This window comes from Nicotiana sylvestris, chromosome 2 (assembly GCF_000393655.2).
Source record: "Nicotiana sylvestris chromosome 2, ASM39365v2, whole genome shotgun sequence".
Lineage (NCBI taxonomy): Eukaryota > Viridiplantae > Streptophyta > Magnoliopsida > Solanales > Solanaceae > Nicotiana > Nicotiana sylvestris.
Window position 1 is genome coordinate 214,956,125 of NC_091058.1, and position 18,126 is coordinate 214,974,250.

An 18,126-nucleotide genomic window follows, 5' to 3' on the forward strand; every position below is an offset into this window, starting at 1 on the left:
TGCTAGAAGCTAAGCTCTTGTCAATCATGGAATTAGACATGCGGCAAATCTAGTATAGACAAAAAAAAGTTTGTTGATTTCCTCTCATTTGCTTAAGACTTGATGGACAGAGTTATTGAGGTCGATTTCTAGATAGCACATAGGTGATCTATGATTTCATCGGAATCTCCCACATTATAAAATCGATCTTGGTAATAAATACTAAGCGACCAACTAGAGATTGCTTGAGCAATTATAACTAATACATGAGTGATTTCTAGATGACATGGGCATTTTATGATTTTACCAGGATCTCTAACTTTATAAAAAAAGATTCTGGTAATAACTAATAAGCGATCAGTCGAAGATCACTTATAATATATGAGCGATTTCTAGATATTACATAAGCGATATGTGATTTCACCACGATCTCCCACTTTATAAAAAAATAATTCTGGTTATAACTAATAAGCGATCAGTCGGAGATCATTAAAGCGATCTTAAATCATGGGCAATTTCTAGGTAATACATAGACAATTTATGATTTACTAGGATCGCCACTTAATAAAAAATTGATCCTGATAATAACTAATAAGCGATCAATCGAAGATCATTTAAGCATTCATAAATAGTACATGGGCGATTTTTAGGTAATACATAAGCGATCTATGATTTCAACAGGATCTCCCACTTTATAAAAAAATGATCATGATAGTAACTAATAAGCAATCAATCAGAGATAACTTATGTGATCATAAATAATACATGAGTGATTTCTAGATAACACATAAGTGATTTATGATTTCACCAGAATCTCCCATTTTATAAAAGCAATCCCAGTACTAACTATCGAGGTGGTAGAGCCCAAAGCTATATAAACTCCACATCAGCGTATTGCAATACCGATGTGATACTCAATTCCCTTACCCAATAGATCATATCAACAACAACAACAACAACAACAACAACAACAACAACCCACTTAGTGGAGTCTCGGGAGGGTAGTGTGTACGCAGACCTTACCTTGGGGTAGAGAGGCTGTTTCCAAATAGACCCCCGGCATCCTTCCCTCCAAGAACTTCTCACCTTGCTCTTGGGGAGACTCGAACTCACAACTTCTTGGTTGGAAGTGGAGGTTGCTTACCATCAGAGCAACCCCTCTTGTCCTACCCAATAGACCATATCATTCTCCAAAATTCATATGACTAAAGAGCATTGGTGGCTTTTCAAAATTTTCAAACGACTACGCTCCCGTTTGACCATAGATTTTGGCTTCATTTTTTCAAAAAAAATAAAAATTGAAAACATTGTTTGTTTATGAAATATGATCATGTTTTGAGAAAAAAAATCAAAAATTTCCAAGTTCCCAAAAACTGTTTTAGGACTCAGTTTTTGGGTGAATATTTTTCTTCCACTCACAAAAGTTCAACTTTTCTTCAAAAAAAATGCATGACCAAATAAAACTTCAACTTTCAAAAATTATTTTCGATGCAACTTCAAGAACTCTTTTTAAGTTTCAAATCAAATCTATGTCCAAACGCTAACTACATAGGGGTGTGCATTCGAATCGGTTTATCGATAAATCGAATCGATTATTTGTTATCGGTTTATCGATTTATCGATTTCGATTTCGAAATTTTCCTTATCGAGTTATCGATTTCGATTTCGATTTTGTCCTCTTCGGTTGTCGGTTTATCGATAAACCGATAAGATATACTAATTTTTTTTTTACCCTTATTCTATAATACCCTTTCCTTTACCCTAAGTCCCTAACCCTATTATTTCATCTACCACATTTAAGGAATGATCATATTTAAAGCTCAAGGGAATGAAGTTCAAATTAATGAAAAATAGAATTAGCCGTGATGATGTATTTTTATTTATTTTATACCGTTGGAGTGTTGGTGGCATACATTTGATCCCTTACTTTAGTTTCGTTGCATGTGCTTGTTGACACAATTTTTATGTTATAAACGGTGTTCGTCTTATTTTGGCTTCTTTTTGTCCATATTAGTTAGAAGTGTTTATAGCGATATACTTTCCGTGGAATCCCGCAAATTTTCTTATCGGTGTAATCGATAACCGAATCGATATGCCCCACAAATCGATAAATCGAAATCAAAAAAATTGAAACCTTATTGAAATGATAACGATAAGCATATGTACAAATCAATAATCGATAAGTAATTATCGATAAGGGTCAAAATCGAATCGATAAATCGACTGCACACCCTATAGTACACGCCTGTTGAGTCAATCTTGGCTTTTGGAAATTGTACCCCCTCTAACGGCTATATAGTACACTGATTAGTGATGCAAATAATAGTCAACGATAAAATAATTAATTGAGCAAGTAATTTTAGAGAGAAAAAATGCATATAATAATTAATAGAAATAACTTTATGGTATTGTCATTGCAAAAATAGTATGCATATTGATGTAGAAAAGTAAGAGTAGGTGGGCTTCTTCAAACCGTGTAGAGAAAGACCATTATTATTTTCATAGTTCAGCAACTGGCTTAAAGAAATAAGATAAGAGACTAGGTCCAGAATTAAATTAGTTCAATTAAATGAGGCAACCCCACCTAAAATACCAAGAAAAATTCATAGTTTGCTTTGGTTGACTTATGCTTTTTTTCCGGTTACAATAGACCTGTTAAATGGATCGACCCGGCCCTGACCAGACCCCGAACCCGTTGATTCTTGGCCCGTGGGTCTTTAGCCGGGCTGGTGTCGGACCAGATTTGACCCATTAATCAAAATATGTTGATCCGACCCGGATCAGTAACCCGTAATCCATTAACCCGAGCCCTAATGGGCCGAATCCAATTTAATAAAAAAGTTAAAAACTAATAAATAATAAAAATTTCAAACTTTTTATATATATATGAACTTGAAATTACTACGTGTCCTTAAGCCAATTAGAATAAAAATAAAAGAAAACCATACTTTATTAATATTAAGACCTGAGAAACATATGGAATTTGACTATTTCTATAACTAATAATCTAAAACCTATGGAATTCGACTATTTCAACAAGAAGCCTCATAGTGTCTGGTATTATATTCTTTTTTCAATGTTTGGATTCAATTTTTTACCACTTGTCTGAATATATATGTGTGAGCTGGTCCGGGCCGATTGACCCGTGGGTCAGTAATTGGTTCAGGTCCGGTCCGGTTCAGCGGGTCAAAATATTATAGCCTGGACCAGGCCCTTTAAATTAATGAGTTGGTCCGGTTAAGGTTTTGTGGGTTATGGACCGGTTAAAGGGTCAATTTTAATGAGTTATGTAGGCCGGTTCGTGGATCGACCCGGCCCATTTGACAGGTCTAAGTTGCAACAATATAAAGATGTAAACAAAAGAATGGAAATTTCTTCTTTTAAGATATTAAACTTCAAAGCAGAAAAATGATCCATTGATGGAGGACAAGAAAGCTTATTCCATAGCCATTTCATTGGTGATTCTGTTGATCATAGGCGTTGTTATTGCTCGGATAACGCTTAAACTTACAGAAACGTTTTTCCTCATATGTGGAGCTGATGTTGCAGCCATTGTTGCTGTCTTTGCTTTTGTTATAATCCGAAGGAAGTTCAACAGCAGGAGGGAATTATTAGTAAAGCAACTCGATTCAGATGGACGCGAGTTGAGGATAGAGTATAGTTTTCTTAGGAAAGTTGCAGGGGTTCCAACAAGATTCAGATTGAAAGAGCTGGAAGAAGCAACCGATAACTTTGGTTCGTTAGTAGGCCGTGGATCATCGGCTTGTGTTTTCAAGGGCATCCTCAGTGATGGTGCAGCAGTAGCAGTGAAAAGGATTGAAGGAGAGGAGCGAGGCGATAAGGAATTTAAATCAGAAGTTGCAGCCATTGCTAGTGTCCAACATGTTAACCTGGTACGCCTATTAGGGTACTGTAGTGTTCCCCCCTCGGGGCCTCGTTTCTTGGTTTATGAATATGTTGTTAATGGATCACTTGATAATTGGCTTTTCCCTCGAAGGAAAATCCGAGATCGTCCAAGTGGATGCTTGTCATGGGATTTAAGATGCAGAGTTGCCTTAGATGTGGCTAAGGCACTTTCTTATATGCATCATGATTGTAGATCATGTATTTTACATCTTGATATCAAGCCTGAGAATATTCTTCTTGATGAAAATCACCGTGCCCTTCTCTCAGATTTCGGGCTATCAAAGTTAATGGGGAAAGACGAGAGTAGAGTTGTCACAACCATCAGGGGAACACGAGGCTACTTAGCCCCGGAGTGGCTTTTGGAGAACGGGATTTCTGAAAAAAGTGATGTTTATAGTTATGGAATGGTACTTTTGGAATTGATTGGTGGGAGAAGAAATATTCGAGCTGTTGATCAACATGGAAAAAATTATCCGGACAAGTCAAAGGCGAAGAAATTCATCTACTTTCCCAGGATTGTGAGTGAGAAACTGGCACAAGAGAAAATCATGGATGTTGTGGATGAGAGGCTCGTTGATGAGGTTGTTGCAGGAGGAGAAGTCACGGAAATACAAGTGAAAAGATTGGCGTGTGTGGCGTTGTGGTGCATCCAAGAAAGGCCTCGGCTTAGGCCAACCATGGCACGAGTCGTGGAAATGTTGGAAGGGCGTTTGCCAGTAGACGCGCCTGCACAGACGACAATGCCAATCGCTGATCTATTAGGAAACGACGAAGATCTTGATCATCGTCCCCGGCAGCCTGCTGTTAACCTTTCTTCTGATTCCACTTACTCTTTTACAATGTCTGTTCTCTCAGGAAGGTAGTACCAAGGCTACATCTTGGAATGTATCTGCTTCCTTCATTCTGCTTTTGTTTACACTCAAATTATAAAGGTACACTGGGATGTTGTTGTTGTTGTTGATTGCTTTTTTGGGATCCATCCATGAGGATAAAGTATATGCATTTTGCGATAAAAAGGGCCGCCTGATGCACTAAGCTCCTGCTATGCGTGGTGTCCGGTGAAGGGCCGGACCACAAGGGTCTATCGTACGCAACCTTACCCTGCATTTCTGGAAGACCTTAGCTCCACGGCTCGAATTCGTGATCTCCTTATCACATAACAACAACTTTACCAGTTGCACCAAGACGTCCCTTCACACATTTTGCAATAACAGTGTTAAATTAAGTGGACTCCAAAATATTCAGTTGATCCAAGTACTAATGCATGGCATCTAATTCAAATTGAAATCAGGTTTATGGCACCTGATCTCCTTAGTCTAAAATTGTGTTTTGCACTTTTCAGCAATGTGTACAATTTCAGGCCAAGGTATATACATGAGTTTTTAAACCATTGAACTCATATACAAGTACTAATGACATCACATGAATGATCAAATTAACAACATGTTTAAATCTCCCCTTAAACATGATTCTCTTAATGACTACACTGTGGATATTATTGTTGTTGTTGTGATGTTCTAACACTTTTCCTCGAAGAAAAAGATAAGACATATGAAGCCGATTTATTCTTTTAGGAGTATTTTTCCCTTCCTGCAAGAAAGAGTCGTAATAGATTAGAAATTCAAGGTAAAACCCTCACAAACGTAAGATCGTGCGTTAGCACTCTTGCAACAAACTGATGCACCAAGACACGACGACTTTCATGCAGCTGCTACGCCACTGCTTCCTCCATACATATAAATTGAAGCTCAACCATTAACCTCAACAGAAATAATGAATTTGTGTAGCTTGACTAGATGGTATTTTTTTGCAGATGGCTCAATTCGAATTGTCCAAAAATTGGTGGACGGAGTTATCCAGTGCTGAAACACAAGATGAAGACATATCGGCCTGTACTCCCACCAATGGCGACTCTATTATTAATAGGACAAATCTGTATGGAAACAGAGCTCTTATATTGCGCAAAACGTTGGCTTATCTATTATGAATGTTGAGTGAACTGAAGTAGAAAAACTTAGATTTACTGAATACAAGTTTTGCAAAAACAATAAAAAAAACGTCGACAGCAGGGTTCGAACCTGCGCGGGCGAAGCCCAACAGATTTCAAGTCTGTCTCCTTAACCACTCGGACATATCGACTTTGTTGAAGTTAAAACGGACCATGTAAATTATATAATATAATTTTTATACACCATAATTTATGAATGAATCCATTAAAAGAAGTTTCTTTGTTCTTTAGTGTAGTCTCGGATCATAGTTGTCGACTTCGTTCCTTATAGGATAATCAATGCTATTGATTTGACTCCATACCATCACCTTTTTTCCTTTTTAATATGGTAAGTGATTTCGTAACTTGATCGTAGCTTGCCTTTTCTGATTAAGGACCACATAAATCTAATTGATCGTAAAGTCACCAACTCCTATACACTCAAAAAAATAAAAAATAAAAATAATCGAGATGCGAAAACCAAATATGACATTTAATAGGAGAAAAAAAATGTGATTATGTCATTATATATGTATCTGATATACGTTTGTCTTATTTATTGTCCAGATAAGACTATGTCACTATATATGTGACTTGTAAACTTTTCCTGCTGCAACCATAATTATTTATTTTCTCAATTTTTCAGCTTGGCTACTCATCACCAACTCAATCTGCAATCAGGGTTGATCTTAATTAATTTGTCTATAGCAGAGGTACGATAACTTATATGCCTACTCATATATGTACTTTTGATAGAACAAGAGGCGGATCCAGAATTTTAAAAGCGTAGACGCAGCTCTAACATGCATATTTTTCGCACTACATGGTCTCAGTATGGTTCAGTTCAATCCCCATTGTCAGAGAATTAAATAGCGTAAAAACAATAATACACACACATATATCTATATTATATTAAAAGCACGAAGGCCTTTAGCGAAATGTCGTTCGCCTTTTTTACCCTTTAAAAATAGGTTATATATTGGATATAATCGTAATTTAGTTATTCTCCTAATATTTAAGATTTTAAAATAATCTAAAATTATAGTTATTAAATATTACCTTATTCGAACTACATATGTATAGAAACACCTAATTATTAGGAATTCAAAACCAAATAGAAAATTAATTATAAATCTTTTGCTTATTTGAATTATATAAAGTAATTATGACTTTTTTCATATATGTCTTAGATAAAGTGCATATAAACGTACGTTGGAAATCTGCTAATAAAACTGTAGATCTTATTTTAAGCCTTCAAAAATTGAAGATTAGAATTTGGAAGCTTTTGCAAAGACTTAAGATATAACAACATATGAGCTCAATCTAATGAAACAGTTAAAAGAAGAAAAAGAAAACATAATTAAAGAAGGTATAAATCGATATTCTTTATTGAGTCAGTTATATAAAATCAATATTTTTTTAAATATAAATTACACTTTTACTTTATAATTCAAATATCGTTTATATGGTTTTGTAAAAGCTTTATATTCATTTAGATACGTTACACGCGCAACGCGCATACCATAAGACTAGTGTATATATATATATATGTATATATATATATGCATTCCAAATTTGAGGTACTTCTATATCTTCAAGATTTACAATCTCAGTATTACTTCCAGTAATCAATGTCAAGGAATCTACATTTTCATACTTCACTGGCAAATTATCGAACATATGGTCTGCCCTTTAAGTTTTCAGTTGCATAAGCCGCTTCAAATGCTGATGTCTTCGGAAAAAAGCTCGAAACAGGAAAGGGAGACACCATAGTTGATTGTGAAACTATAGGGACAGTATTAATATAGTCAAAACTAACAGGTGAGGAACCGACGAAACGCTTCACCGAATATATGGCGGTTTGTCGTCGAAAATGCTGAGCAAATTTTGCTTTGAAATGCGTCCAATCGAAAAATTGTTTGTTCCGAAACAACCAATTGAACCAATTAATAGCTTCACCATCAAGGTAAAAGGAAGGAAGAGGTAACCAATCCTTCTCAGTGAAGCCAAGGTAAGTGAAGTACCGCTCGGCCCGAAAAAGCCAACTCTCTGGGTTGCCACTGCCACTGAATCAATCGAGTACCTCCATTGGAGTCCGATGGATGAAAGCACCAATGTAACAAATAGACAAACTTCTTACTATATTAATATGAAATAGAACTCAATTACAGATTCGATAATAATTCAACAGTAACCACTGAATTACAATGAGAAATACTGGAATGTAGAAGTAGCGAAGGATTAGAGATAAAAGAAGGGGAGATGAGAAGCTTACACTCAGAGAAAGAGGTTGAGAGGAACAAACATTTTTCTTCATAGTACGCATAATCCCTTCTCTCTAACTACTAGGCCTTTTTAACCATCTTCTAAATGGGCCTGGATCCTAAATAAAACTCTCCAATATTTTACTCAGCCCAATAATCCTTACTGGCTCAGTCTCATTCACCACTTCTAGCCCGTAGGCCCTCATTGAGTGAGCTTGATTCACGTAAAAATTGTGTGGGGTAGTCACTTTTTAAAGTGATATTTATTTTTTATCCAGCATTTCAATGCTTAGCAATAGTAGCCACTAGTCTATTAAAATTAATATGAAAAGACTGCGTTACCCTTTCTTCTATCTCTTTCATGTTAGGGAGAAGCGCTTGCCGCTGTCTGTGAGACTTCCGCCTTTCTCATGTTTGTAAATCTTATCGTGTCCAGCACGAAAAACTCGACTTTATTGGAAAAGTTTTGTTGTGTACTCATGAGACCAGTAATATTTCTCTACTGGCGTTTTTTAAAGCTCTAAAATATGATCATACTATGTTATTTTATTCGAAGTTGTTGGATGAGATCTGGACTATGTTAAAAGATATCAGTTTCAATAGTCGATATCATTGTGTATAAGGGGAATTTTGTTTCTGTTGATCGATGTGGCAAGACTATAGAGTTTGATTCTTCCTCATTCTCTCTCCTTTATATGAAAGCGATAAGATCCTGCTACGTTCAGGACCTATTTGTATTTTTTTTTTTGTGAAAAGATACAAATAACTTTTGGTTTTCTGCTACGTTATGGATCCTGAACTTACAGTTACAAATTCAAAAGTTAAGGACAGTTGGTCCTGAACTCCGAGTTCCAAGCTCAAAAGTTAAGAACACTTGGTCCTGAACTTAGACTAACAAGCTCAAAAGTTAAGGACAATCGGTCCTGAACTTAGACTAACAAGCTCAAAAGTTAAGGACACTTGGCCCCGAACTTACAGTTACAAGTTCAAAATTTAAGGACACTTGGTCCTGGACTTAGACTAACAAGCTCAATAGTTAAGGACAATAGGTCCTGAACTTAGACTTACAAGTTCAAAAGTTAAGGACAAGTAAACCTAAAATTAGAGTTACAAGCACAGAACTTAAGGTCAGGTGGTCCTGAACTTCGAATTCCAAGTTAAAAAGTTAAGGACATGTAGTCCTGAAGTCCTAAACTTAGAGTTACAAGTTCAAAAATTAAGGACACTTGGCCCTCAACTTTTATGAGCAGAAGGGTGTTTTTGTCTGGTCAGGTAAAGTTTATTAAAGCAGTGACTAAAGACTAAGGACATTTTAAATAGTGGCTTAAGATTAAGGATATTTTAAACAATGGTTTAAAAGTAAATACATATGTTATTAGTGGCTAACCGTGCACTTCACCCCTTGATTCACAACATATGTGCAGCACGTGCTCTTTGGTTCGATATCAACATTTGGTGCAATGATTGGAGCAATCACAACCGGGTCCAACAACAACAACAACCCAGTATAATCCCACTTAGTGGGGTCTGGGGAGGGTAATGTGTACGCGCACCTTACCCCTACCCTGAGGTAGAGAGGCTGTTTCCAAATAGACCCCCGACATCCTTCCCTCCAAGAACTTCCCACCTTGCTCTTGGGGAGACTCGAACTCACAACCTCTTGGTTGGAAGTGGAGGTTGTTTACCATCAGAACAACCGGGTCCAATGCGGAATATATAGGGCACAAAGGGGTAAGCCAGAGAAGACTCCACTAACTTCACTAATGTCAACCTTGACATCTTCAATTTATTAGACTCTGATAATAATCTTATCTAATCTAATGAATGTAACTTGCAAACAGGCAATGAGAACGTCAAGTGCCATCAACTGTAATTGGATGGTTAGCAATTACTATATTTTGCTTAGTATCATACTCAATGTTATGCTCTAGAAACATTTCTCAAGTTTCGCATCGCAATGCCTATTTTGTCGCCTTTGTCTCTCATAAGTGGAGACAGAATAAAGCGTCCATAACAAAGTCTCATAAGTGGAGACAGAATAAAGTGTCCATAACAAAGGCATGTACGGGTTATAATGCCTTGGCTGTTTGTTCTTTATGGGAGCTATAATGATATTGACATTCCTTCTTCTAACTAGTATCGTTGCTCGATTGTTTGTTCCTTGTAATCCAACAGCTAATGATATGTGTTGGAGTAGCAGTTGCCTTCATTATAGGAACTATGATGCAATGGATGGATGTTGCATGGCATTTTTACAATATATTTCAACCCCAACTGCTTCGTTGAGGGATAGTTGATTGATTGATTCGATACCAAAATGTCTGCAGGCAAAAATAGGACATCAGAAGGAGTTTGAAATTGCATTGCGTAGACGTCGCAGTAAAGATGCTGACATATCTGAGGAGGCAGCTGAAATGCAGGTCCACGGTTTATAACTCATAACATTGGCACATGTAAAAAGGCAGTCCGGTGCACTAAGCTCCTGCTATGCGCGGGGTCCGGGTAAGGGCCGGATCACAAGGATCTATAGTACGCAGTCTTACCCTGCATTTCTGCAAGAGGCTGTTTCTACGATTTGAACATGTGACCTCCTGGTCACATAGCAACAACTTTACCAGCAACATTGACGCATGTCTTAAACATTTATTATGTTAAAGATTCATACAACCGACCCCGACTTCTGGACCATTTCGATTTCCTTAACAGGATTAATTTGAAACCTTCAAAAGCTACGTAAAGTCCGATAGTTTGATTTGTTTCAACGAAGATACTTATGCTCACTCATAGTAAAGTTTTTATTTTCATATACTCTCTTTCAACACTTTCCTTCTCAGTTCTGTGGATATTTAATTAGATACTTTGTTTCCTCAGGCTTGATGTGCTGGGGCTATCGGAAACAACCTCTCTATTCTCACAAGATAGGGATAAGGTCTGCGTACACACTATCCTCATCTGATCCCACTTGTAAAATTACACTAAGTATGTTGTTGTTGTTGTTTCCTAAGTCTTGAAGGATAAATATTGACAGTTTACCTAAATTTCTTTTATTTTCCAGGTTATCATAACTGCATTAAGTGAAACTTTAATAGACAAAGCTGGAAGCAAACCTCTACTATTGGTTTATCTCAAAATAGGAAGCCAACAACAACAGCCCAGTATAATTCTACAAGTAGGGTCTGGGGAGGGTAGGATATATGCAGCCTTACCCTTACCCTAGAAGGGCAGAGAGACTGTTTCTGATAGACTTTCGACTAAAGAAGGTGAAAGAAGCCCGGATAGCAAGTAATAGCAAGACAAATAATTAGAAAACTAAATCGAAGATATCAACAGAGAGTAGGAAAGAGGTATCGATAACAAGTAATAACAAGACAATATATTTAGAAAACTAAATCCAAAGCAGCAAACGAGAATATGAACGAAGTATTGCTAGCAAACTACGAGATTACCGATGGCAAGTAACAACAGAACAAGACATGTGAATATAGCAAACTAAGGAAAAAAGATTATGTACTAGCACTAATACCAAAATAGGAAGCCAATTGCTTGAAAATATTTGCCATTACAATTGCTAATAAAATGGTACCAATCTAATGTCTTTCTTGTAGGTCATACTGGTACAGTCACCAATTCTTTTCTTATGTCCCAATTATTAAATTATACTGTTATTGAAGATATAATTAAATAAATAAAAGCATGCATTTTGTAACAATCTAAACTTTTAGATAAGATGTTCATACAGTTTATAATATAAATCTCGCAACCAAGTTGAGAAAAGAAGAGTAAATAGGAGTTTCTTTGCTTTTACTTAGTCTTATACTTGTATCTCGTGTGCATGTTTATACGAGTAATTTCCCGGGTTGTGATGTCTGAAGTAAAATATAATTTACACTATTCATCGTTATTTATTACTCCGTATAGTTTTATTATATGTGGCAGTGTTTCATTAAGCACGAAGTTTAAGAAATGAAGTCTTCGAAAACTTGTGATCTTAAACAACCACGAAACTTTTTGTGACTAGAAAAACATATCATTAAAGGTAAAATAAAAAATTTAAGTTAAATTATTTTCAAACGTAGAAAGATGTCATTCATTATATAACAGACTAAATAGGAAAGATTTTCCACATGAAATGGTTCAGGCCTAAGCATTGCTTTATTTTTTTCTTCAAGATTTACCCTATAGATATTGAAGAGGCTTTCTACCATAGTTTACACATGTTTGTCCAAATAGTCAACCTTGGTATCAAGTTGGTCACTCAATCCTTGAGTGTTTCATTAACAAAAAACCACTACTAACAACATTACATGAGACGATCTAGAAATTCATTCAGAATTGGGTCCATCACGTTAATTTTAAACGGATAATAGCATAGTTGTGCTTGCCAAAAAGTTATATATGTATTTTTTCAACCCTTTATTTGAATAGTTTTTTTTCTTCGGACCTACTTTTTTAATGATTTTTTTGAAATAAAAAATCGTACAATTCTCAATATCTTTGGCATAAAATTTGTGATATTAAAATTTGAATTTTATAAAACTTTGACCACTGAGTTGTCTCCTTGGAGACATAATCATTTTATGTCTCGCTATCCTTGGTAGCTTATGCTAGCTTGTGAAGAGTTTGACTTAAGAGTCAAAGATGCCCCTAAACTATTGAAAAAGGTCTAAAAATATCCTCCATTTACTTATTGGGTTAAAAATACCCCTTCATCCACCTTTTTGATTCACTTATGCCTTTTAACTGCTAGGTCAATGCTGAATTTTAAAAATAATTATTTAAATTCCACATGCCAACTTCTTATTGGTCGAAATTAAAGCATCTAACCTATTATAAAGACCCACTCATATCTACCCATTTTTCGGACTAATCCGTCCCAAACACTAACCCGAATAAAAACAACAACAACAACTACCTAGTAAAATCCCACAAAGTGGGGTCTCGGGAGGGTAATGTGTACGCAAACCTTACCCCTACCCCGATAGGGCAGAGAGGCTGTTTCCGATAGACCCTCGGCTCAGAAAAGAAAAGAAAAGACAATTCATTAGTAACTCCAGTAGAAACCGTAATAGTAATAGGAGCATAACAACCAAAAGATAAATGACATGCAATAACAATAACCAGTAACTAAGGCCCGGGGCTAAGATAAACAACAAGGATAGTGTGGATTCAACATAAACTGCAAGCTATCTAAGATCAACCTTAATCCAACCCCGCCTCACCCCTGGTATGAGGTAAGGAAAGTGATCACGCCCAACTATGCCTTATAAAAAGGACAAAGCGATCGCTGTAAATATAATTTGAGTATTTAGCCCAGAGTCGAATCCACAAGGAATTAACCTACCAATTACTCTTGTTAAACTCACTAAATTCTTCGTAATCAACTTTCCAAATATTTTGAATAACAATTGGAGATGTTTTTACTAACTAGAACTGAATGAAAGCAAGTAAACTAAGAGCTAACTATGATTGGGTTGTATGCAAGTAAGAGAAGGATCTAAGGTTATGACTTCCCCTATTGATGGAATCCCTTCATGTTATGTTTCGCATAGAATTGCCTAATCGTCTCTATCGATCATGAGCACTCTTACTACCGTAAATCTCTCCAGAATAATTATAATAATTTACTAGACGCACTCTCCCGAGTTACGCTAGCTGACTTTTATTACAGCTCACTTAAGATCGCACCTAAGGCTTCGTTATCCTTAATCCCGCATTTAAACCCTCGGTTATTGATCCGAGTATTTAGCCTAGAGTCGAATCCACAGGGAATTAACCTACCAATTACTCTTGTTAGACTCACTAAATTCTTCGTAATTGTGATGACCCAAAAGGTCATCACTTGTTTTAGAAATAAATTTTGCGTTCCGTGGTCTTAAAACCTCTTTCAGCATCACCTCGATTTGCATGCACAATCTAGGCGCGTAGCCGGAAAGCCGTTATATGAAAATCTGTTAAAATGATGAATTTTGACTTTAAAATAAATTTAAGTTGACTTCGGTCAACATTTTGGGTAAACGGATCCGAACCCATGATTTGACGGCCCCGGAGGGTCCGTAGGAAAATATGGGACTTGGGCGTATGCCCGGAATTGAATTCTGAGGTCCCAAGCCCGAAAAATAAATTTTTAAAGAAAATTATTTTCTAGAATATTCATGAGTTTTTGTAAATAAAATGTGTTTAAAATTTGATGATATCGGGCCCGTATTCTGGTTTCGGAGCCTAGTACATGCCTTATATGTGAGTTAAATTGAGTCTGTGAAATTTGGTAAGAAACGGATTTGAAATGATGTGAATCAGACTGTATTTGAGAAAATTGGAAAAGTTGAAGTTCTTAAGTGATTTCATGATTTTGATACTAAAATCGTAGTTGTTGATGTTATTTTGGCGATTTGATCGTACGAGTAAGTCCGTAGGGTATTTTTTAGGTAGTGTGCATGTTTTGTTTGGAGCCCCGAGGGTTCGGGTGAGTTTCGGATAGGCGTCAGAGTATTTTTGGACTTAGAAAATCTGGTTTTCTGCTGTTTGCTGGTGTCCAGTTCTTTTGTACTATGCGATCGCATAGGAAGGTTCGCGATCGCATAGTATAATTTTGGGGCCCCCCCTATTTTGTGCTATGCGATCGCATAACTTCTTCCGCAATCGCGTAGAGTTAATTCTGGGGGGTCACCAGTTGTTCTATGCGATTGCATTGCTTTCCCCGCTATCGCAATGGGTTAAACCAAGCCTGGGAAGGGAACCATTTTTCCTCTATGCGATCGCACTCCCTAGTTCACGATCGCAGAGCCCATTCCCCCTTACCCTATGCGATCACATACCCTTGTTCGCGATCACAGAGATCAATTTTGCCCAGTCATTTAAACAGTAATAGAACATATACAGGATTTTAACCCAAAACTCATAACTTCTTCTTTCAAACTCCAAATTGGGTGATTTTTGAAAGAGAACTTCACCACAAATTCATAGGTATGTAATCTTAGACTTATTTTCTTCAATTTTCATTAACACCCATTAGATTTCTAGGCCTAAATCATGTTCTTAAGAGTAGAAAATTAGGGATTTGGGTAGATTTAGGGCTTTTTGTATAATTAGAATTTAGACCTCGTTTTGGGGTCGGATTTCGAAACTAATTACATTTTCGGGCTCGTGGGTAAATGGGTGATCGGGTTTTGGTCTGAACCTCATATTTTGACCAAGCAGGCCCGGGGTCGATTTTTGACTTTTTGGGAAGAATGATAGGAAATCATAATTAAGCATTGGAATTGAATTGTTTAGCATTTATTGATGTTATTAAGTCGATTATGTCTAGATACAATTGAATTGGAGCCAAATTCAAAAGGAAAAGCGGTGTTTGAGGCTTGAGTTGGTCGTGGAAGTTCAAGGTAAGTGTTTGGTCTAACCTTAGATTGAGGGATTAGGAGTTGTGTCCTATTTGCTACGTGTTACTTGTTGAGTACGACGTATAGGCATGGTGACGAGTATCTATACGTTGGTGTCAAGCATGACCGTGAGTCTTAAATTGAAATTGTTGTATTCTTAGCAAATACTACAAATGCCTAAGTTGTTGATTCTCTGTGTTGAGCAAGAAATATGATTGTTCTCATGGAAATTACTTATAATTGAGTATTGGTGCTAGTTGAGGAAGTTAGATGTTGGAACAAGTTTGGTTATAACTGATTTTTCTGTTGCTGGGACTTATTTACTTATACTGTCGATTCCCTTGCCGGGATAGTGTTGTTTCTTTATTGATCCCTTGTCGGGACTCTCTTTGTGATTGGTGTTGAACTGTATATGTGGATCGAGTTGCACGCCGCAACAATAATATGTTTGGGATCGGGTTTCACGCCGCAACAATAATATGCTTGGATCGGGTTGCACGTCGCAACAATAATATATTTGGATCGGGTTGTACGCCACAACAATAATATGTTTGGATTGGGTTGCACGCCGCAACAATAATATGATTGGATCGGGTCACACGCTGCAACCGTGATAAATGATATGGATCGGGTTGCACGCTGCAATAGTGCTTTTATGATTTGGATCGGGTTGTGCGCCGCAACAATAGATAATAAAAGTGCTTGTTGGTTGGTTACGAGTTCCTTATTATTTTGTTGTGAATTTTAAATTGTTCTTTATGTTTTCTCTTAATTTACTGTTGGTAAATGATATTCCCCGCAACATGTCCCCCTCCCATCTTTACATGTCTATTTCTGTTTTATTTTCCGATGTACATTATATAACTACACAGGTTTATTTGGTAGTCTGGTCTTAGCCTCGTCACTACTTCGCCGGGGTTAGGCTAGGCACTTACCAGCACATGGGGTCGGTTGTGCTGATACTACACTCTGCACTGAGCGGCAACTTTTGGACCATAGCTTTGGGTGGCTACCTTCAGTTCAGTCCAGTCAGAGATCCCGAGGTAGTCCTGCAGGCGTCCGCAGGCCCCAACGTTCTCTTCTATCTTTATATTCCGTTTTCATTTACTTCAGAGATAGATTGCACCTTTCTTTTCTACAATTGTTTGTAGTATTCGTAGACGGTCCGTGATATTGTGACAACGGTTCCGGGTAGAGATGTACTTGATATTGTCGGACTTGTTTTTGGCTAAGTTATCAAATTGCGTCTTCCGCATGTATTTAATTATTGTTAATATTTCACTGTTGATCGCATGTTAATTTAAACTGTTAAAAATGGCTAAATAAAAGAGTTAGTGAATCCATAATACTCGGCTTGCCTAGCTTTCACGAGTAGGCACCATCACGACTCCCGAGGGTGGGAAATCTGGATCGTGACAGTAATCAACTTCCCAGATATTTTGAATAACAATTGGAGATATTTTTACTAACTATAACTGAATGAAAGCAAGTAAACTAAGAGCTAACTATGACTGGGTTGTATGCAAGTAAGAGAAGGATCTAAGGTTATGATTTTCCATATTGATAGAATCCCTTCCTGTTATGTTTCGCATAGAATTTCCTAATCGTCTCTATCGATCATGAGCACTCTTACTACCGTAAATCTCACCCGAGTAACTACAACAATTTACTAGACGTACTCTCCCGAGTTACGCTAGCTGACTTTTATTACAGTTCACTTAAGATCGCACCCAAGGCTTCGTTATCCCTAATCCCGCCTTTAAACCCTCGGTTATTGATCCCTCATATACTTTGGGAGTGATGTTGTTCAACAATTACCTAAATATGCACTCTCTCCCGAGTAATACATATTAAATAGGCACAACTAATTGAGGATCCTATTAATTAACTATAACAAGAACGTAGTTGAACAAATAGAGATTAAACCGGGCAAACTATATTAACATAACACGAAGTTCATCCTTCAATATGTTCCATCAAAACCCTAGACTAAGTAATTAGCTACTTATAGCAAAGCAAGATAAAACCACAAAATATTCATAATGTGCAAATAAAGATAACAAAGAGAAGATTCAAAAACTCTAATGGTTAATTGCTCTTCTCACACTTGTTCTTGCCTCCAATTCAGTCTAAAAACAAGCTTAACCTTTGCTTGGGCGAGTTTGTTGAGTTTATAAAGGGTTAGGATAAGTTTCCCCCGATTTACACTTTAGTCTCAAAAATTCTAGGCGATTACACAGTCGACCCCGACCGCGGCAAAATGCAACTATTCTGCCTCAATTGTTTGCCCTACCGCGTTCCAGCCGCGGTCGACCGCGGTCGCGGTGGCCTCTTGTCTAGTCCTCCTTTGCCTCTTTCTTGCTTATTTTCGTTTGGGTTCTTCTTGATTGGCCTTATATCCACATTATTGGCTCCAAAACGCTTCATAATCTCTTCCTAACTTGGATTAGTTCCTGTAAAGCAAAAGAACACCAATTAGAGTATTTTGTTATCGTTTTGCCTTTAAAACAACAATAAAGTATGGTACATTTAGAGTGTAAATAGCGTCTATATAGCCTATTATCAGAAAGCTCTACTACCCCCTAACCCACAACCCTAATGCTTGACCTCCAGA

At 37.0% G+C, this 18,126-nt stretch overlaps 1 protein-coding gene and 1 non-coding gene across 2 annotated transcripts; one reads left to right on the forward strand and one right to left on the reverse strand.

The window, feature by feature from the left end:
- The first annotated feature begins 3,367 nt into the window (after window positions 1-3,367).
- Window positions 3,368-4,846, forward strand: LOC104237278 (probable receptor-like protein kinase At5g20050). The gene has a single exon (XM_009791390.2). The coding sequence runs from the start codon at window positions 3,399-3,401 to the stop codon at window positions 4,746-4,748; it is 1,350 nt and encodes a 449-aa protein (XP_009789692.1). The 5' UTR covers window positions 3,368-3,398; the 3' UTR covers window positions 4,749-4,846.
- A 1,096-nt stretch (window positions 4,847-5,942) lies between these two features.
- Window positions 5,943-6,024, reverse strand: TRNAS-UGA (transfer RNA serine (anticodon UGA)). The gene has a single exon. It is a non-coding gene; the product is annotated as a tRNA-Ser (tRNA).
- Window positions 6,025-18,126: the final 12,102 nt, after the last annotated feature.

Bases quoted from the DNA above. Each gene is read 5' to 3' on its own strand.
- LOC104237278 (XM_009791390.2), top strand. From the start codon at position 3,399: ATGGAGGACAAGAAAGCTTATTCCATAGCCATTTCATTGGTGATTCTG.